We start from the raw sequence: 23,360 nt of genomic DNA on the forward strand, positions 1-23,360 counted from the left end.
TTCCCAGATTAACCTGTTGAGTCAATGCAATTCCAATCCAAATCCCTAGAGTTTTGTTTTTTTGTTTGTCTGTTTTTTGGTGAAAATCAATAAGCTAATTATAAAACTTACACAGAAATGCAAAGGGCCAAGAATAGGCCTGACAATCCCAGTGAAGAACAAAATACTATAATTTAGAATTTACAGCACCATATATTTAAATTTATTATAAAGCTATATATATAAAGCTATACTATAAATTTATATATATATTTACTATAATTAAGACAGTATGCTACTGGTGCAAGCGTAGATAAATAAACCTATGGATAATGAAGAAGGAGGAAATAGGCCAGTCTACATTTGAACACACGTTTTATGCCAGTTACCACTGTAGATCAGCGGGAAAGGGATATGCTTCTCAAACAGTGATGACCCAGATGGAAATCCATTTAAGAAAAGAAGTAAATCCTGACCTCTATTTCATAACATATGCAAAGATCAATTTCAGGGCAAAGATAGTTCCAAATGTAGAATATAAAATATAGCTTTCAGAAGAAAATACAAAAGAATATCAAAGATTACAAACACAAAAAGTACTGATCTCAAAGTAATCAAAATAATAGAAACTTCATTAAAATTAAGTTCATCTGAAGTTACCATTGACAAGATTGTTGTATTTAGCATCTCCTTTGGAAGGGATGTGTTATACAGAAGCAATGAAACAATACTGAAAGAGCCAATATAAAGGTGTGAAAACTTGTTCTACATCAATCCTCACAAGAGAAATGCAAATAGACACCATGACGAGATCCCATTACTTAGCGTGACTAATCGTTAAAAGGACTAACCATTCCAACTTTTGATAAAGATGTGGCACTGGAAGTCTCACACTTAGTTGGTAGCAGTGTAAATTAATACTCTGAAAAACTGGCTATGAAAATGAGACATACATATGATCTATGACCTATAAATTACATGTGTGCATACTAGGTCATTTCAGCCATGTCCAGCTCTCTGTGACCTTACAGACTGTAGCCCTCCAGGCCCCTTTGTCCATGGGATTCTCCAGGCAAGAATACTGGAGTGCACAACCAGGTAATAACCAACAGAAATGAGTGATTATGTCAATCGAAAGGCATGCTCAAGATTAGTCACTAAAGCTCTATTTACAACAGTCCCAAAGTAATCCAAATGCCCATCAACAATAGAATGGCTACATAATTGTAGTATATTCATACAAACAAATATGTGACGATGAAGTACTGCTACATGTAACACAGGTGAAGTTTACAAGCATACTGCTGCACAAAATAAGCCAGAGACAAATGAGTAACTACTACATGACTCTATGAATATAATGTTCAAAAGCAAGCACAACAAAGCCCTGGTAATGCAGACAAAACTGTGGGTACTGCTGTGTGCGGGTATTGAGGAGGGGATGGGTAATAATTGGAAAGAAGCTTGAGAGAGGGTTCAGGAGGCTTGCTACCAAGTGTGCTCACTCTGAAAGTTTACCAAAAGTGCCCTATGACTGATTCATTTTTCTTTATATATTTTAAGCAATTTAAAATGCTACTGGAAAGAAAAAAAGCCAGTCCACACCGCTATGCTAAGCTGCTAAGTCATTTCAGTCATGTTCGACTCTGTGTGACCCCATAGACGGCAGCCCACCAGGCTCCCCTGTCCCTGGGATTCTCCAGGCAAGAACACTGGAGTGGGTTGCCATTTCCTTCTTCAATGCATGAAAGTGAAAAGTCACAGTGATTAAAAATAATAATAATAAAAATAATAAAATTAAAAAAAGAAAAGAAAAGTCAAAGTGAAGTTGCTCAGTCGTGTCCGACTCTTCGAAACCCCATGGACTGCAGCCTACCAGGGTCCTCTATCCATGGGATTTTCCAGGCAACAGTACGGGAGTGGGGTGCCATTGCCTTCTCCCCACACTGCCATATTTCCTGGTTAAAGACAATCTTAACCATTCAAAGCTTGTTCTATTTCTTTCCCCTTGGTAAGACTTACTAGACTAAAATATTAAGGGACTGAGCAGTAATCCTGGTCGCCACTTCCTGTCTATCCATTGTAAGCCATTGAAATTCTCTGAAACTTCAATTTCCTCCATATGCAAATGAAGTCAATTTTTTTTTCATACAGGTGAAAATGAGAACCAATGTAACAATACATATTTTCTTAAAATTTTACCATGTGATCCACCATAAGTCAAGGGAATCAACTGAATACTATCCAGACTATGCTACTATTTTTTGTCTTGTAGAAGGTGTTTGAGCGTTACTATGGAACAAATTTTTTAATCACTTCTTTAGAATTACAACAGCATTGATATATGTTCAGAACGGACTGAAATCCTAATGTTCTAGGACATATAGTTTTAGAAATTATGAATATTTAAACAGGCAACAGAAAATGGAAGACCGATACATGTGATGTGTGAAAGGGAGGCCGTATTTAACTACTAAGCATTAATGATGAGACACTAGGTCAGTCCAGCTCCCTAGGCCCTCACTGGCAACACTCTCTCACAAGCGCATCTGAACTGCTAAGAGTAGGTTCCTAGTTCTCTTCTCTTTCTGCAGCTTGCATGCCCTTTCATAAGTTTAAAATTACTATAGTTAGTAAATGTCTTTCTGCATGAGGATAAAATATAAAATTAATGAGCTTTTAAAATTTGTGGGTTTTTTCTGAAGATCTAAAAATGTCTTAAGAACTTTTCAAATATTTACATTATGTCCCTTGTTCTCATTTCCATACGGCTTTTGAAAACAAGGAAGTGGAATAAATGTTCAGAAGATGATTATCTCTATCATTCAGACTAAGGCCAAGGATGAAAATCCTCATGAATGAAATCATTTTAAATCAACTGCTTAAAAAACAAAACTGAAGAAGCGTAGTTTGGCTTTTACATTTCAAACCGTATTATTAAGCTCCTGTAGTGAAAGACTAAGGAAACGGGGAAAGGGATCTGTGGCCACTTCTCCTCATCGAGGGAGCCCACAAAGCTCAGGTTCTGCAGCTGGAAAGGGCATCTGTGTCATTAAACATCCTGAAAGCCTCCAGTTTGCAGTGGGTTCAGATTCTCCCCCTCAGAGAACAGGACATGAGTGGAGCAGAGAGGTGCTGCCTGAGGAAACCATTACAAGGGCCAGATGTTTGTTCAATTGTGATAAAACCTCAGTACTATAGGTGCAAATCCCAAACTGAGTATCTGTGACATTTAAGGAAAAATTCCAAGTTGAAGAGTAGTATATTTTTAATCAGACACCGAGCACTTTTTCCTTTTAGAAAAGCAAAAGCTAAAAATGCAATAAATCATCCATGTTTCTTTCCAGAGAAAAAGAAGCAAAGTGATTTCTGAACTTAAAAATCCATTTTCTTATTTCTTCCTATGATAGGCTGACAGAATGTTACATAAAAGCAGAAATTTAAGAAGTATTTGAATTTGACACACACACAATTTCTAAAAATTTATAGAGAAGAAATGAGAAGAAAGCTTTAAAAAAAAATTTCCTACTCCCAAAGGTAAACAATAACTCTAATTTACTGTCATGTAAGCTCAACATTCAGAAAACGAAGATCATGGCATCTGGTCTCATCACTTCATGGAAAATAGATGTGGAAACAGTGTCAGACTTTATTTTGGGGGGTTCCAAAATCACTGCAGATGGTGATTGCAGCCATGAAATTAAAAGACGCTTACTCCTTGGAAGAAAAGTTATGACCAACCTAGAGAGCATATTCATAGCATAGCAGAGACATTACTTTGCTGACTAAGGTCCGTCTAGTCAAGGCTATGGTTTTTCCAGTGGTCATGTATGGATGTGAGAGTTGGACTGTGAAGAAGGCTGAGCACTGAAGAATTGATGCTTTTGAACTGTGGTGTTGGAGGAGACTCTTGAGAGTCCCTTGGATTGCAAGGAGATCCAACCAGTCCATTCTGAAGGAGATCACCCCTGGGATTTCTTTGGAAGGAATGATGCTAAAGCCGAAACTCCAGTACTTTGGCCACCTCACGCGAAGAGTTGACTCATTGGAAAAGACTCTGATGCTGGGAGGGATCGGGGGCAGGAGGAGAAGTGCCCGACCGAGGATGAGATGGCTGGATGGCATCACTGACTCGATGGATATGAGTCTGAGTGAACTCCAGGAGTTGGTGATGGACAGGGAGGCCTGGCATGCTGCGATTCATGGGGTCACAAAGAGTCGGACACAACTGAATGACTGAACTGAACTGAACAGAATATCACATAAGTGGGGTATTTTAATAAATTTTCCAAATAAATCCAAGGCCATTCAGAAAAAGTTCCCCAAATTTTAATTGCTTATTTCTTCTACCACAATTACGTGAAAAAGATACTATGTGTGAAATACATATCATGCATTTTCACATGGTTTCAGTTTTTTAAATGACAACAATTTTGTTTTAACATATTATTTATAACCATTTGGATTATCTTTGCATTCATTTAATGGTTTTACATTTTTACACCTGAGCTGTTCTAAAAATACATATAATATCTTATTCTAACTTCAGAACCATGGCTGTGCATTTTCTCTTTTCATATAGTATTTCTTACACTAACAGGTGCTGCCAGTGAGACAGGGAGAAAACCCTAACCACCGGCCAAACACATCAAACCCCAGATTCATCTTTCTGACACTTAGGCCCCAGAGGCAATATAAGAGCAGCCAAAAAAATTCCCATTTTTTTACTATTGTAATTTTTCTTTCTATATTCATACAAGATGCCAAGAAAGATGAGTTTTGAAACCACAGAAAAGAGTACCTCTAGAAATAACAATGCTGACACTTAAATACAAACAAGTGTTAGCATGAACGATCAGTTTATTGGCAACTGACATATCAAACACTTAAAAACTTGAAATACTTGGGGAGTAAACAGAGAAAGTCAGTCATATGGAATGCTTAGGGAAAACAAAAGCTGAGGAATTAAAGCAAATTATGTATAAATGAGTTACTGTACCATATTCTACATGACTTTAGTAAATTGGGATTTAAATGTAGAAAAAATATAGTAGTAATTAATTTATATCTAGACTTGGACTTTGAATTGCCAGACTATTTCATTCACAAATACACAATTGTTTGTTGCATATTTTCTGAGCACAGATCAAATAAAAATAAACAGGTTTTAAATGCTCCCTTCCTTTTAGGTACCCACATATGAAGGGAAACACATGGCAATAACTAGGGTGTCACTAAAAGAAGTGCTAAAATACTAACAATAATTCAGATCCATCGAGCATATTCTAGGGACCAAACTCCATTCCAAGTGTGTGTTAATACTTGCCAACACCCATCGACATACTTAATTCTTCCAAAAACTCCTACAAAAAAATGTAGGTGCTGTATTTTATGCCTATTATGCAATGCAGAACTGAGATATATGACTCATGTGAATCAAGTCCACACAACTTAAAAGTGCTGGAGCGAGACTTCAAGCCCGTGTATTCAAATTCCACAGCCCAGCTTTTTAGCCACTGCTGCACCCAGTTACCAAGCAGAGTGTGCTTTAGGGAGTGTGCTTTTAGGAGTCAGATTTTCAAAAAATAGGGAAGGCTTTTCACTAAGTCCCTTCATTTACTCATGAAGTCCTGGGTTGGCCAAAAAGTTTCTTTGATTTTAAGTAAAAATAAGACATATTTTTCATTTGCACTAAGAACTTTATTACACACATTCACTAACCAAATGACTCTTTTGGCCATCCCGATTTTTTACTGGCCCTACCTAACATTCTCAAAGGCACAACATTATGAACAAAACAGACAAAGATTCACGTCTTATGAGCCTTAGTGTCTAGCAGAAAGATTGGACAATAAATAAGACAAAGAAGTAGAATAAGGCAGTTTAAAAAAGAGAGAGAAAACAGAAATGTGGGGGGTGGGTAAAGGTGAGAAAAGGACGATTAGAGAAAGGTTCACTGACAGATGAATAGATAAAGAGAATGTGACACATATACACAATAGAATACTACTTGACCATAAAAGAGAACGAAATAATGCCATCTGCAGCAACATGGACACAAGAGATCATCACACTAAGTGTAAGTCAAAGAGAAAGGCAAATACCATATGATATCACTCACATGTGGAATCAAACACATTACACAAGTGAACCTATCTACGAAAGAACCAGGGACATAGAGGATGGATTGCTGGTTGGCAAGGGAGAGAGTGAGAGGGGATGGACTGGGAGTTTGGGATTAGCACACACAAACTGGTATATATAGAACGAATAAACAACCAGGTCCTATGTACAGCACAGCAAATTTGGAAAACTCAGCCGTGGCCACAGGACTGGAAAAGGTCAGTTTTCATTCCAATCCCAAAGAAAGGCACTGCCAAAGAATGCTCAAACTACCACACAGTTGCACTCATCTCACACGCTAGTAAAGTAATGCTCAAAATTCTCCAAGCCACGCTTCAGCAATACATGAACCATGAACTTCCTGATGTTCAAGCTGGTTTTAGAAAAGGCAGAGGAACCAGAGATCAAATCGGCAACATCCACTGGATCATGGAAAAGCAAGAGTTCCAGAAAAATATCTATTTCTGCTTTATTGACTATGCCAAAGCCTCTGACTGTGTGGATCACAATAAACTGTGGAAAATTCTGAAAGAGATGGGAATACCAGACCACCTACCCTGCCTCTTGAGAAATGTGTATGCAGGCCAGGAAGCAACAGTTAGAACTGGACATGGAACAACAGACTGGTTCCAAATAGGAAAAGGAGTGCATCAAGGCTGTATATTGTCACCCTGCTTATTTAACTTTTATGCAGAGTACATCATGAGAAATGCTGGACTGGAAGAAACACAAGCTGGAATCAAGATTGCCGGGAGAAATATCAATAACCTCAGATATGCAGATGACATCACCCTTATGGCAGAAAGTGAAGAAGAACTAAAAAGCCTCTTGATGAAAGTAAAAGAGGAGAGCGGAAAAGTTGGCTTAAAGCTCAACATTCAGAAAATGAAGATCATGGCATCCGGTCCCATCACTCCATGGGAAATAGATGGGAAACAGTGGAAACAATGTCAGACTTTATTTTTTGGGGCTCCAAAATCACTGCAGATGGTGATTGCAGCCATGAAATTAAAAGACGCTTACTCCTTGGAAGAAAAGTTATGACCAACCTAGATAGCATATTCAAAAGCAGAGATATTACTTTGCCGACTAAGGTCCATCTAGTCAAGGCTATGGTTTTTCCAGTGGTCATGTATGGATGTGAGGGTTGGACTGTGAAGAAGGCTGAGCGCCGAAGAATTGATGCTTTTGAACTGTGGTGTTGGAGAAGACTCTTGAGAGTCCCTTGGACTGCAAGGAGATCCAACCAGTCCATTCTGAAGGAGATCAACCCTGGGATTTCTTTGGAAGGAATGATGCTAAAGCTGAAACTCCAGTACTTCGGCCACCTCATGCAAAGAGTTGACTCATTGGAAAAGACTCTGATGCTGGGAGGTATTGGGGGCAGGAGGAGAAGGGGACGACAGAGGATGAGATGGCTGGATGGCATCACGGACTCGATGGATGCGAGTCTGAATGAACTCCGGGAGTTGGTGATGGACAGGGAGGCCTGGAGGGCTGCGATTCATGGCGTCGCAGAGAGTCGGACACGACTGAGCGACTGAACTGAACTGAAGGGAGAGAGTGAGAGGGGATGGACTGGGAGTTTGGGATTAGCAGACACAAACTGGTATATATAGAACGAATAAACAACCAGGTCCTATGTACAGCCCACGGAACTATGAAAAGGATCTTTCATATTCTTTCCCATTATAGTTTATCACAAGATATTGAATATGAATAATATTCAACATTGATACAGAATATTACACAATGTGTTAATTATTGCTATACAGCTGTATAGCAATAATTAACACATTATTGTGTATATCAACCATACTTCAAAAAAATGAAAAAAAAAACGACCTGAGAAAGTGACATTAAATAAGACCTATAGTGGATGAGAGGTAACAATCAATGTACTTCTTGTTAGTATAATAAATTTCCTTAGTTTAATCTGCTCATTATAACCAAAGCAAACAAATTAATATTTAACCTACCTACCTATATGTTTGTTGTGAAAATTAAAAGAGAAAATAGGTACAATACAGTTAGCATATGTGCCTGGCTCCTAACAAGAACTCAGTGAATGCTGGTTATTACCATTACTACTTTTGTTTTAATATTAAGTCATGAAATCAGATATGTGAAGTTTCTCCAGTACACTCACACAGGGTGTCCAAGACAACCACATCATACTTTCTGTTAGATGCCTACAAAGTAACTGATTCTGGACTCAATATATTAAGCATTAAAATTTAGGTCTAAAGTACAAAAGTATCACTGACAACAACGTTCCATGGTACAGTTCTTCCATGAGAACTTGGGTTACTGATGACATCCAAAGATTCATCAAAATAGATGCAAGAAGCTCTCGGCGCCCAGACATGAGCTGGGGAACACAGCATAAGGTGTGAGGGGCAGCCTGCCTGTTCATAGACTGCCCTTTCTGGAAGCTTCATGTCTGTTTTTTGGCTGAAAGAAAAAGTGTTTACTTCTTCTATGAACAAATGATTTTCCGTAGCTCTGGGGTATGAAAAGGTCAGTAGCGATAAAAGGCTTAGGAAGAGCTCTCAAATTTTGTGCCACCATTGTGAATTTCTTTATAAAAATGTTGATACATGGAGGACAATCAAGCAACGCATGGAAAATATGTATTCCAGGTCCAAAAGCAGTTTATTCCAGCAAGATTTCCTCAGCTCTCTCCCTAATGATTTAAACATCCATTTCATTCACTTCTGCAGAAGTACATTCACAGGAGGAGTGAGTGTAAAGAACAGTAGCCGTTATAGCAAGAGGCCACTTCCCTTCCTTACCTGGAATGCTGTCTGATCCTTTTTCACACAAGGGAGGGAAAGGATCCTGTTGTTAAGTTAAATTCCCCGTCTTTAGAAAAGAAATACTCTGGTTGTATTCTTTTACTGGATTTTTTTTTTTCACTTTCCAAGCCTAAAAGTACTAAAAAACCTAAGAATCTTTGGGCCAAGTAGCCAGATGTAATATATTATTGTGTCAGGGTACTTCAATGTCCTACTTGGCTAAGTCATTTTCAAAAATATTTTCTCTTTGGTGATAGACATAAAGTTCTATCTCCATGCCACAAAACCACCAACTGCCTTGGAGTGCTGTCAACATGGTTTTATACTTTCTTTCTACACTGCTCGTGGAAAATGTACCTCAAAGTCTGAAAACAAAACCACACTCACTCCCAGTTCATTTTTCTTTCTTTGATTTGGCAAAGGTTGTCCTTAGTGTATTTTCTGGTTCCCAACGCACACAAAATTGATCTAAGAGTTTGGACCCAACTTCTTTTAATCTTTCTCATCCCACTGTTCTCAGTGAACTTCATGAAGCCAGCCATCCTTATCACTTGCATTTGTTGTGTTTTTCCACCCAAATGAATCAGTTAGTAAGAAGCGGTTTATGGTAGGTATCTGAACAGACTACAGGATTAGAGACTATAGCCGTTCAACAGTAAGACTTGATTCTTTGAGTGCTTTGGGTTTCAGAGTTAAGTTCAATGTTCCAAAAGTCCCCTTCCAATCCTACAGTTTTCAATTTTTAAATCAATATCAGAGATGCTTTGAATGTGAGAGCAGAAGTTCCTGATCACATACTCCATCTGGGGTGCTTTTTTGAAAAGTAAGAAACAAGCAACAACATTCAGAGGAGAAAAAGACAGCAGTCAAATACAGAATTGAACTCAAACGTTTTTTTGATAAAAAATAATTAATTTTTTTCAGGTTAATTTCAGGAATATCTGATTTTTATAAGCAGACTTTAAAGAGCAGTTTTAGGGTCACAGTAAAATTTAACAGGAAGTTTCCTTATTCCCCTTGTTTTCCCCAAACCGTCCCCTCCCCTAGCTTCTCCCACTATCAACCACCCCCAAAAGAGTGGTACATTTGCTATGACTGATGAACCTATACTGATGCATCAGTATCAAGCAAAGCCCACAACTCACATCGGGCTTGCTATTGGTATTATACTCTGATCTTTTATTCCCATCTGGACAACAGAACTCACATGTTGGCAACTGGAAAGAGGCCTTTAGCAGAGTGTCTTATGTCCTCCTGACTGTATATTGACAGGCTATTATCACTTAGCCAGTCGATGACCACTTTGAAAAAGAAAAGCACTTAACATGGCTCCATCTGTTACTCAGACACAATTTTGGCATTACTTTCATTAATCTACATTATAGAGGCAGAATGGCCAGTTGTGACTACCCTAGTTGGTAACTTCTGTTCTTTGCTCTAGCCCTCAGACCCCCATTACTCTGCTCTCTTTCAGGGGGTTTACCACTTTATAGCATATTACATAGCTGACATTAGTTTACTGTCTCCAAGAAAGTGGAGCTATTCTTTGTTTAGAGACATCACCCCGGTTCCTAGAAGTGGCCAGTATATAGTAGACATGCAAAAAATATTTGTCAAATGGATGAATGAACGAGGATGCCTTCTAAAGGATATGATTTTAGGAAGTTATTTTGGTCATAGTTTAGAGGCCTAATTCGTCATGATTAACCAGGTTCCATAAGTCACTGATGTTCCCTCTGTGCCGCTAGGCTCCTCTGAGGTCCCTGCTAGACCAGTACGGCCAGAGTATCATGCGAACAGAAACCACAGTGGAGTCTAGAGATGCCTGATGTCCCCAGTTTCACCTGTTGTCATACAAGGCCTCAATCGACACGGACATCCAACTGGGAGAGCACAGCCATTCCTAGCCAAGAGCAGCCCTCCCAGAGGCACGTGAACAGAGTGATGCCAAGTCAGAGGCCAGGAGGCATTTCTCCAGGGGAGCCAGGGCACGGACATGGTGACACTGGGGATTCTGACTGTCACAAGTTTCCCCAGTCGTCTTCCCACTCACTCACATCCTGTTGCCGATGAAGAAACGAAACTCTGAGTCAGCTTACAAATGGGAGGATACATATTTTTCCTATGAACCTACCCTGATATATCATTTTCAAGCAAATTTGAATTCTGTAATTTAAAAAGTAGGGGAAAATAAAGGAACCAAAGAATTGGGACCTTCTAAAACAAATGGATAAGCCAATTTAAGATATAAAACAGTGAGCTGAATGAAAGAAATCAAAAGTCTCCTTTGCTCTCCTACACAATCTCTGGCTACAGGGTATAAAGGGGGGTGGCAGGAGGAGAAGAACCACAGTTATGAGAATAAAAGAAAGAATTACAGAAGTGGAAGTAAATCAAAAAGGCCTTGATTCCCTGTACTTCCCTGACATTCACATGTAGGACTTGGGAAAAAAATGACTCTGCGAGTTATAGATTGTATATGACATGCCGTACCCTGTACTTTTTTATATCCTTAAAATAGAACCATGCTATATTATTTAAATACAAAAACATAAATTTCAACATGCACTATTTACTTATTTATCCCCAAATCTCTTCCTGGAATGTAGGTTCCACGTGGACAAGAACAGGGTGTATTTTGCCCTCAGAACACCAACAGTGCCTGGGACGAGATAGGCGCTCTGTCACTGAGCAAATTAATAAATAAATAGCTGCACACCCACCATTTACTTCCTATTCCAGGTTCAACTGACACTTGTTCTTTACCTCATGTGGGAAAAACAAGATACTTCTCCATCCTCTCCCGCATACATGCTCCCAAAGCAGCATAAGAGAAAGGATGGAGCCAGTGGTGATGTTTTTATTTTCAAAGATTCGATCCTGCTCCTTGACACCTGAGACAGTTGGTATTGACAGACTGCCTCTTCAGTGTGGTTCAATATCTGTGAACAGATGAGGACAACTCTCCAAGTCATGGGGGATTAGGGAAGGGCCCTCCTCCCTTCAGCTGGGCGGGATTCCTTCAGCCCTGCTTGAAGAAAGGTATGCCAGCCCTCGTGTCCATGTGGCTTCAGCTGCTTTAATTAGAAGTTAGGAGATAAGCTGATGGATGGGCACGAAGCAAGAGTGCCAGCCACTTCTCAGTGTTAATTCAAATCCCGTACACATCAGCTCCATAGCTAAATCCCAATCACATGGACTGGCTTCGTCTTACACCACTGCCAGGGGTAGAATCAAGACATATTGCTACTGGCACAAGTTTCAAACTAAGGCCAATGAAAGAAAATTTGAGCCAGTTTAGTCTACTGGATTAAGACCATAAAAAATGAAAATCTTGCAAAGCTTATTCAAGAAAGAGATTAACATGGCTAATAATGAGGGGGCTTTCTAGTTATACTGCCAGCTATCAGCACAATGTTCTAAAGTATCTGCTTTGATACTTTTGTAAAAATTGTCCAGATTCTGGAGTAAAAAATATGGAACAAGGGTCAAAGACCGTATACTAAAGTACAGGAATTTACAAAGCCCTAGAAGTTTTCTTAAAACACAGTTTAAAATTCAAATCCCCGCCAAGTAAATGCCTAAACAAATTAGAACTGCAACTAAGTTACAGTGATTATATAACTCTTGAGCTGCAGAAATAAAGATTTTAAAAGACACAGATTTAAAGAAAAAGCACAAAAGAAAAGACAAACCTGAGTATGTTTATACTGGTATATGGCTTTGACTGGTAGCACTTGAAATGACTTATACATTTTTTTTTAATACAGTTTTTGCATGGCACAGCTTCTGGTATCTATAACTTGGACCATTTCTCAGTTAAGGAAGACCTTACTAGCCATGATTTACAGCTAGCTGAAGAAGCAAATCTGCACCCTTCTAGAAGGCAGGGAAATGAACATTCTGCAAATTTCATGGCTTCAGTCACTCAAGTCGGCTAGCACCCCATCCTCTCTACCAGGGAATTCTGTGATCCCCCCAGAAGGCCTGCATGCATGCTCTTTCTTATCAGTCTCAGAGCTCTAAATATAAAATTAATTAAAACTCAAACCACTGAAACATGGAGTAAACCTCTCATGGGCATCTTCTTTATGATGTTTTTCTCCATTTCCCCACATTTGATCACTTCCAAACCCCCCATAATCTTTAAACCTTACCCTGCACTATCTCTCTTTCACTTGAAGCCAAATCTGGCATTCATGTTTTGTCTACTCAGCAGGAAAGCAATTTCAATAATCTCCTGCTTTTTATAAGATCAGTTTATTCTTCTCAATAAAATAATTCATTTCAGATGAACCTGGTTGCCGGTCCTCAGCCTGATTCCACTGTGGTGTGAGTAAGGAGAGAACACACTTCCTGCTCCACTCCTTTTTAAAAGCAAAGACCCTAAGTCCTATCACAGGCCCGGAACAGAACTTTCATACTTCTTTAAAACAGAGCTGGGTTTTGATAACCTAGATTCTCAAAGGGATGGATGAAAAATTATGATTATAGGACTCTTCTCAGTTTACTTTTATAAAGGTTCAGATGAATTATTCTTCAATTTATCAAACTATCATAAGTCATCAAGAATATAAATCTTATGTATATAACTAGTGCTGCAGCCCTGCAAACATAAAGAGGTTGCCAATAGGAAGCCAACATGTTATCTTAATGTCTTACAACTTAATTTGCTCCTAGGATATAATAAATACTGAAAGGTAGGAAAATATACTGGTTCAGAGCAAAGGATCTTAAAGGAATAACTCTGGAAAATCTCTGCTGACAATGGTACAGAGAAAAATCAAGCAAGGCATGTTTATATACAGAATGATACAGATGATCTATATGAAACATAATCAAAATCAACAGAGTCTTGGGTTACATCAGGGATGTTGCTCCATTTCCCTTTCTGTCTCCCACATGCACCTAAAATCACCTCCCGTACATTTTGACTCATTAATTCAGTACCAGTCATCGAATCACCTGTGAGTATTTTCACCATTATAATGGTTTATCCTGTCTGTAAATCCTAGCCACCTTGAGCTGCATTTCAGGGAGGGGTTCCCTCGGTGCATATGTGCTCCAAGGCCTTAAATCATGAGTGCTTGTCAGTATCTCAGAGCCTGTGCCAATTAAAATAGAAATGCGTCTCCTTTCTGCTTTATCATGCAATCATTACATGAGGTCTTATTGTTCATCTTACCTTCACACGTACGTCCATCTGCAGAGATTGAGAAACCCTGTTCGCAGATGCAGTGAAAAGAACTGTCTGTGTTTAGACATTCTCCATGAGGACCACAGAGTCCGGGTTGTTCACATTCGTTAATATCTGGAATCAAGAAGAGTTCCACATACTTGAAAAAAATCCTATTTTGCTTTCTGATGATATCAGATAAGACAGGAAGCAAAATCTATTACAAAATGGCCAGACGTGTATTTGGTGGCACACTATACCATTTGTATACACACCAGACCACAAGACAAGCTGGACTGTCAGGAGAGAGAAATTACTTGGGTTGAATCATAGGAAATAACCAACGTTCACCATTTTTATCCTAAAAAAAGCAAGTTCATAGGTTCAAATCAAGGATACCCAAGGCTTGAGGGTATCTAATAAATTAAGTCTTTTGTGAAATATTCTTCAGTGGGAATACTGTGTTCTCCTTCGTCTTCTTTCACCACCATGAAAACAGCTCTCCTGTGGCCTGTATGTCTTCTCAAGTCCATGCCTATCCATCCCTGGGAAATGAACTTAAGGGCAAGGTTGGACATGTCTAACGGTGTTTAAGTCAAAAATGTCACTTCTCCAATGTCTGAATATACAAAGGAAATTGACTCTAATCTGTTTCACTGAAAATGGATACAAGAAATAAAGTACAAGAAAAATGTGGCCTGTAATATTTGCACAGCTTTGTGATGATGAATTTAGTGGATGAGCATCCAGCACTTAGCGCAGTACTCAATACCACCAAGAGTCAGAAAAGTGGTAATGATTGTTACTAAGACTCATGTACAAATCATGCTGTAGTTGTGTTGACTAGTGTGTGTTGACCATCTCATACTCTGCTTGTCCTCAATGAAGAAAGATTATGCTCCCTGCAGCCAGGGTGACAGTGTACTTCTAAATGCTAATAATGCAGGAATTGTTTGGTATCCATGCAATGATCTTTAAAGGCAGTCCTAATGACGCTAGCTAAGAGCACCTGAAGGGGACAAGGTAAGGAATCATGGAGAATGGCTCACCTAGTCACGATGCTGCTGACACACAAGACTGCCTGCGTGCACTGCATTTTAACTGCTGTTTGTCTCCTCTGTGTCCCTCTTACACTGACTGCTTCTTCAAGAGAACTTCATACTTTAACTCTGAGTCCACCTCCCAGTATAGCAAGTGAAGTGTATTATAAATACATGTTCACCAAAAACTCTCAGTTTTGTTCATCCTGTTCTAACTGAACAGTGATTAAGATTCTCTTAATCAACTGCAGTCATAAAGGTATCACATGTCCTAGGCACCACCCAAGAAGTAGCCCTACTAAGGTCATTCTCCTGTCTTTCTTAAGTCATTTCTTACTAACGAGGTCCTCGGGCTTCCCTGGTGGCTCAGTGGTAAAGAATCCACCTGCCTGGCAGGAGACGTGGGTTTGATCCCTGGGTCAGGAAGATCCCCTGGAGAAGGCAATGGCAACCCACTCCAGTATTCTTGCCTGGGAAATCCCATGGACAAAGAAGCCTGGCAGCTACAGTCCATGGGGTCGCAGAAGAGTCAGATATGACTTAGCAACTAAACAGCAAATAGGCCCTCAACACATCATCTTAAAAGTCCATCTTTAATGCGGTACATACATACAATGGAATAGTACTCAGCCATTAAAATAGAATGAAATAATGCCATTTGCAGCAACGTGAGGGGACCTAGAGAATGTCACACAGAGTGAAGAAAGTCAGACAGAAGAGGAGAAATATCATATGCCATCTCTTTTATGTGAAATCTAAAAAGAAAGGATACAAATAAACTTACTTACCAAACAGAAACAGACTCACAGACTTCAAGAATGTTCTTAAGGTTGCCAGGGGAAGGATGTGGGGAAGGGATAGTTAGGGAGTCGGGGATGGACGTGTACACACTGTTATATTTAAAATATTTAAAATGGATAATCAACAAGGACCTACTGTATAGCACATGGAACTCTGCTCAATGTTATATGGCAGCCTGGATGGGAGGGGAGTTTGGAGGAGAATGAATACAGGTATATGTATGGCTGAGTCCCTTCAGAATTCATCTGAAACCATCACAATATTATTTGTTAATCAGCTATACCCCTATGTAAAATTTAAAAAAACAAAACAAATTTCAGGTCCATCTTGCTGCTGCTGCTGCTAAGTCGCTTCAGTTGTGTCCAACTCTGTGCAACCCCAGAGACGGCAGCCCACCAGGCTCCCCCGTCCCTGGGATTCTCCAGGAAAGAACACTGGAGTGGGCTGCCACTTCCTTCTTCAATGCATGAAAGTGAAAAGTGAAAGTGAAGTCGCTCAGTAGCGTCTGACTCCTAGCGACCCTATGGACTGCAGCCTACCAGGCTCCTCCATCCATGGGATTTTCCAGGCAAGAGTACTGGAGTGGGTTGCCATTGCCTTCTCCGAAGTCCATCTTCAATTCAATTAAAAACTTTTACTGATGGTTTCCTAAAAGATGGTTGAGTAGGCAGGGACCTACTCACAGTAGTGAAGCTCACAGTATTATAGGGGAGGCAGAAACCAAGACAAATAACTATAAAGTTGAATGGGAACATGGAAAACATACAGATGAGGGGCCTTTACAGTGACCTAGAGAACACGCTTAGCCACCAAGCTGGCAGCTCCCCTCCTCCAGAGGGTCACTCCTTTCCCTGTATCCAGGGTCTCCCAAGGCTCTTCATGTCTGTTCCTCTCACCGTGTAACTGGAATTCTGGCAATATTACTGATTTAGCTATCTGAATATTAAGCTTGAACTCTTTACCCTTCCATCTGCCATATATTTCAGGCCAGTTGGCTTTATCTTCTGCTGAACCTAACTAAGAAATCAAGCAGGAATTACTCATTTTCTTAACAACTCTCCCATTCTGGTTATTGTCACTAATTTTAAAATATTTCAAGAAAGAACAATGAATCATTTTCTACTTTACTATTTCTTAATATGATTCCACTCTGTGAAATCCTTCCCTTCTTTCGTAAATTCTCTGGTATCCTCTGTTTGCTATCTACTGAAAATACCTTAGGTTATAATCGTTCCTGAACTCTGACCTTCTTTTACCCGTTAGCACTATTCTTTCCAAACTGCTGCCTGGAATCTGCTGCCTCCCACATGGGCAACAAGGTGCCATAAAGTTCCACTGGCCCGGGGATCAAGTCCAGGGTCGCTGTCCATCTTGTAGAGCCTTAGAGGTTATCTAAGACCACCTTCTTATTTTACCTATGACTCAATGTGACCTTTTAAAAACTGTCAGACTTTGCAACTGTGCAAAGGGAATCGTGTGCATAAATATTTTTGCTTCAAGAGAAGTCACTGATTAACAAATAATTGTCTAAAACGTCTGATGACAGGAACTGTAGACGAATTCCCAGACTTTTTTCCAGGAAACCACCAAGAAAGAACAACATGAATATCTGGAACCAGAGAAACATATGCATTCAATTTGGGTTGTACTTATTGAGGCATTTCTAAACTATGCTGCTAGTAACTCAGCTGAAAGTCAGACTATATTTAAGTTGGGTTTCTTTCATGGGTCCGAGATTCCACAGAAATTCACAATTTGGCATGTGTAAGTCAAAATGTGAAACTGAGTATATTCTGAAGCTCAAATGTATGCTGCCACATTCCTAGAGACTGTTAACGTAGAATTTCCCTGCTGTCTGTGTATCATAATTAATTGTCCTGAGGGAAGAGATTCTTACACTTTCAATTGAAAATGCCTTCCTGAATATGGACCTATCTTCAGATTATTAGGTAAGATTTAAACTTTATACCTATCACACATTATTTTTCAAATATGTTCCATGGTTATTCACACTGTCATAAATTATGTTTTCAGCATTAAAACAAACTGAAATCTATGCCCACATACAGAATGCTGACATGATCATGGGATTAAATAGAAGTAGGCTACTAACTTCAGGCAGAGTGAAGGATCATAAACCTGCCTCCAGTGATACAGCAAAGAGAGATGACTCAAAACAAGGTCAGTGCACAAGACATTATAAACAGCCTCTAATCAGGGTAGGTGGGTGATGGAGCAAATTCATAGACACTATTTTTTAAATGGTACTATATCCCACTGCAGGAATATTTGTCATTAATTTGGATATAAGTTTTTCAAGTAGACATATTAGTTTATTCTGGAAATTGGGAGTCACCAATGTAACTGAGAGTAAAGTCAATTTAATAATGATTTACAGTCAATAAAAAATCATATGTTTGAAGCAGCCACATTTGGGCTCCTAAAAAATCTTAAACACAAATTTAATATACTGAGAGAAGACAGTATAATTAATTAATCAGATGACTAAATTGGTTTCTTATAATTTAACTCTAGAAGTACATAAACTTTACAATATGAACTCATAGTCCATTTATACAAGACTTGGTTTTACTTCTATTTGGTCAAAACTCTATGACAAGAAGAAACAAACAAAAAAAACTATTCCTAAGCCCAAATGTCTGTAATAAAAACAGGATTCAGGGGTTTAGGGGGATCTCTTGGCATTTTTATATAAATCAAGATTCTAATAAGATTTAAAAGTCTCCCAAATGAAATACTGTCATAAATTTACAATTCAAATCTTTCTTCTCAATTGTATTAAGTCCAAACCCATTTAGTTTCTGTATTGGGAACACTGAAAACTTTAAGTTTACCTTGAAGATAAATAAATATATACTCTCTAAGGTACATGCTGCAGAATATTTACATCCTGGGATCAGTAAGGGCATTAATTTTAAAAGATCTTGAGGCAAAGGTCCATGTATTTTATATCTCAGGGACACAGAGCTGAATGTAGATAAGATACATCGGGTAAATATTCTAGAACCACAACTAACAGAGTAGACACCATATTCCCTTTTTTAAGAATACTGTGATTTGGGACATGTGAGAGGAATATAAATTATGACAAACCAGGATTTTAAAAGTCACGTGTCCAGGAACAGATAAAAATGACTCTAACGAACTTTTATTTATATGTAATTTGGGCTATATGGAGATCAGCCCTGGATGTTCTTTGGAAGGAATGATGCTAAAGCTGAAACTCCAGTACTTTGGCCACCTCATGTGAAGAGTTGAAAAGACTGGATGCTGGGAAAGACTGGAAAAGACTGGAAAAGACTCTGATGCTGGGAGGGATTGAGGGCAGGAGGAGAAGGGGCCGACAGAGGATGAGATGGCTGGATGGCATCACTGCCTCGATAGATGTGGGTCTGGGTGAACTCCAGGAGTTGGTGATGCACAGGGAGGCCTGGTGTGCTGCAATTCATGGGGTTGCAAAGAGTCGGACACAACTGAGTGACTGAACTAACTGACTGACAGAGTTCCATAATGGTGGAGGAACAATAAGAAAATTTATCCAGTATTAGAAATAAATAAGAGAACAGGTAAGTGTGAGTTTTCAGTGGAAAAAGGCATGGGTTTATTAAGGCTAATAATTACAGGAAAATTTGTGGGGTAATTAGGTGTAGCTAAGAATTTTGGAACAAATGTGACTTTTTAATCACAACATAAAAAATAACTCTATGCATTATACTTGGGGGGAAAGATCACTGAATCTGTCTTCTTTCCTTCGGCTATACATGTAACAATAACTGGCATGGCAATGTAGAGAAAATAAAGGGGAAAGATCTTGGGTTCAAATCTCAGTTCAATTACTTCTTAGTGGGGAGCATGCTAATTAACATCTCTGAGCTTCCATTACTCAATCACAAAATGGATAAAAGTTTCCTCCTCAATTCTCTACAAATTAAGTGAGGTAATACAGTAACTGGCACACAACATGCATTTAGTTAAAACTGTGTTGTGATCGGTGCTATGTTCTTATTAGTACTTGTGTCCACTGTACAGTCAGTCCTCCTTTATCCCCAGAGAAGACATTATAAGACCCCCGGTTGGATACTTGAAATTATGGATAGTACCAAACCATGTATACACTACTTTTTTCTTATATATACATATAATAAATTTTCATGGATAAATAAGGCATAGCAAGAGATTAACAACTAATAATAAAATAGGATGAGAACAGTATACCAAAATAAAAGTTATGTAAACACAATTTCTCTGTCTTTCCAATTATCTTACTGTGCAAGTTTAATGCCTTTTTCATCTTATAAGGACTTAGCATGCACTGTGGCCATGACTTTTGCAGTTTGAGGGTCAACAACAAAAACAGAACGAATTTCTTCTTCTCTCTTCACAGTATCACAGATAAAAGATTTGTTCTTTTGTTGCCATTGATCTTAGCAACCTTAAAATAGGATTTTTTTTTCTTTCCTTAGTAAGTCAAGAACTTTCCCTTCTTCATTAAAAAAAAAATACTCTTATGGCTTCTTTTTGGTATATCCAAATGGTTTGCATCACTACCCTTGTTTTCTGGAACCATTATAAGGTAAGATAAGAGTTGCTGGTACACAGGCACTGTGTACATCAACAGCGGATCTGATGACGGTAGAGATGGCTACTAAGTGACTAACAGACGAGATGTACTGGACAAAAGGATGATTCACATCCAGAGCAGGATGAAATGGGATAGCATGAGATTTCATATACTAGTTAGAACAGCAAGCAATTTAAAATTAGTGAACTGTTTCTGGAATTTTCCATATATTTTCAGACCACAGCTGACTGCAGGTAACAAACTGCAAAAAGTGAAACAGCAGATAAGGGGAGGAGGACAGCTATTCGGGAGATCAAATGTGATAGCACTTCGGAAAAATAGAAAATTCTGTCCTCTGTAATTATGACCAAATTATTAATCAGGCTCTTTTGGGGAGAGGAAAAGCTAGATACTGAGTAAAAACAGGGATCAGGAAAAACAAAAAAGCAGAAACATGTTATGCGACAAAATGAAACAGGCGCATGAAGGATATGTAAAAATGAAAAGGTAACTTAGAACCAAATACCAAGGTTGGGCAATGGAAGGAAAGTACAGCGAAGTACAGATGATCATAGTTACCACAGAATCACGTAAAGCTAGGACACAGTTCCAAAATGCATGAGTTTTAGTCAGTTTGGTGCAGTGCAAAGCAGGAACTTCCAGTACTTGATGTAGACTCAAAAAATTATAATAATACTTATAAATAAATATAATAATACTTACAAATAAAATTATTAAAAATTTGCATAGCTCATTTATATATACCATGGTAAAACTGTAAACTATTATCAAGAAGCAACACAGAACTGAGGAATTATGTAAATTATAATTTAAAAAGCAGAGAAAGAAGTTTACCTTGACATCCTTTATTGTCATTTAGCTGGAATCCATCTGGACAAGTACATTCATAGGACCCTTTAGTATTAATGCAATCTCCTCCCTGGCAAACACTCTTGTCCTCCAAGCATTCATTGATATCTACAAGTCAATTTACAAGATGTATAAGACAAACTGTATTAAGAAAAACATATCCCTTACCTTTACACACTAGACTCGTATAAACGAACATTATTTTACATCTCTAGTAATGCATGATTTTAAGTGAATGACTGTTTACCTTTTAGAGTTATTAAAAATGAGACATTTTGAAAGGACTTTAGCTTTTAAAATTTGTACAGTATAAATAGATGCTATACAAGATACTGTATCGCACATCACAGAAAAGATTTTAACATATCTGGCATGCTCCCTGCCTCCAAAGAAAAATGATTGTACAAAAAAAAAAAAATCCCCAAATTGTATTATAAAGGTAAACACAAAAATATTGAGTTGATTTATAAGTTCAAAATAATTTAAGAATTGTCAAAGATATATGTCACAAGAATAGTACCAACTTCCAGAGTCGCATGAATTTAGAGGAGAGATACTGTAAAGATTAAAGGTAGCTTGTGTAATAGAAGGAACTTACTTAAAGCCTTGACAACGGGGTGAACAGTGGCAGAGGGGTAATAAGAGGAGTTTTGGGAAGGCAACGGATTGAGCAAAATCAGAAGTCACTTACTCAGAAGTTATCACAAACAGGTATAATGCTGTCCAGACTTCTTAAAAAAATGTATATACTTGTAACATATGTCCAACTAAAAACGGTTTATGTAAGCACTAATGGGTTTTGACTTGTGAGCATGTAAGACAATTAATGACCCTGCTCACTGCATGAACTTGAGGCAGATCTTTCGCAAGGGTTGTTTATAACCTCAATTACTCCTATCAAAGTTCATTATTCCTAACACACGCCATGAGTCTTGATTCTGTTGTATGTATAAGATTCAAATTATTAGCACTGAAGAAACCTAAAGGACAAAACCTTCCTTGTTTGCTCAGAATTTGGTATGTTATGGTATTTCTTGCAAATAAGATTGCTACTAAAATACAATTACACTCATTTTACATGCTAGCAAGATAATGCTCAAAATCCTTCAAACTAGGCTTCAACAGTTCGTGAACCAAGAACTTCCAATGAATTATCTAAATTTAGAAAAGGCAAAGGAACCGGACATCAAATTGCCAACATCCATTGGATCATACAAAAAGCAAGAGAATTCTGGAAAAACATCTACTTCTGCTTTCATTGACTACACTAAAGCCTTTGACTGCATGGATCACAACAAACTTTGGAAAACTCTTCTAGAGATGGGAATGCCAGACCACCTTAACTGCCTCCTGTGAAACCTGTATACAGATTAAGAAGCAACAGTAAGAACCAGACACGGAACAAGGAACAACCGACTGGTTCAAAACTGGGAAAGGAGTACATCAAGGCTGTATACTGTCACCGTGCTTATTTAACATCTATGCAGAATACATCATGTGAAATGCCAGGCTAGATGAATCACAAGCTGGAATCAAAATTTCCAGGAGAAATATCAACAACCTCAGATATGCAGATGGTACCACCCTAATGGGAGAAAGTGAAGAGGAACTAAAGCTCCTTTTTATGAAGGTAAAAGGGCAGAGTGATAAAACTGGTTTAAAACTCAACATTCAAAAAACTAAGATCATAGCATCTGGTTCCATCACTTCATGGCAAACAGAAGTGGAAAAAATGGAAACAGTAACAGACTTTATTTTCTTGGGCTCCAAAATCACTGTGGACGGTGACTGCAGCCATGAAATTAAATGACTCTTGCTCTTTGGAGGAAAAGATATGACAAACCTAGACAGCATATTAAAAAGCAGAGACATCACTTTGCTGACAAAGGTCAAAGCTATTGCTTTTCCATAGTCAACTATGGATATGAGAGTTGGATCATAAAGAAGGCTGAGAACCCAAGAATTGATGCTTTCAAACGGTGCTGGACTTC

At 38.5% G+C, this 23,360-nt stretch overlaps 1 protein-coding gene across 31 annotated transcripts in view; it reads right to left on the reverse strand.

The window, feature by feature from the left end:
• The window catches only part of LTBP1 (latent transforming growth factor beta binding protein 1), a 454,253-nt gene that overhangs the window by 73,860 nt on the left and 357,033 nt on the right, over positions 1 to 23,360 (reverse strand). For all 31 annotated transcript variants that reach the window (XM_060412286.1, XM_042246288.2, XM_060412293.1 and 28 more), the window contains 2 exons: positions 21,355 to 21,477; positions 14,086 to 14,211 (listed from right to left, as the gene is read on the reverse strand). In XM_060412286.1, the coding sequence (XP_060268269.1) occupies positions 14,086 to 14,211; positions 21,355 to 21,477 (249 nt within the window). The remainder of the gene's footprint in view (positions 1 to 14,085; positions 14,212 to 21,354; positions 21,478 to 23,360) is intronic.

Source organism: Ovis aries, chromosome 3 (genome assembly GCF_016772045.2).
Source record: "Ovis aries strain OAR_USU_Benz2616 breed Rambouillet chromosome 3, ARS-UI_Ramb_v3.0, whole genome shotgun sequence".
NCBI classification, from domain to species: Eukaryota; Metazoa; Chordata; class Mammalia; order Artiodactyla; family Bovidae; genus Ovis; species Ovis aries.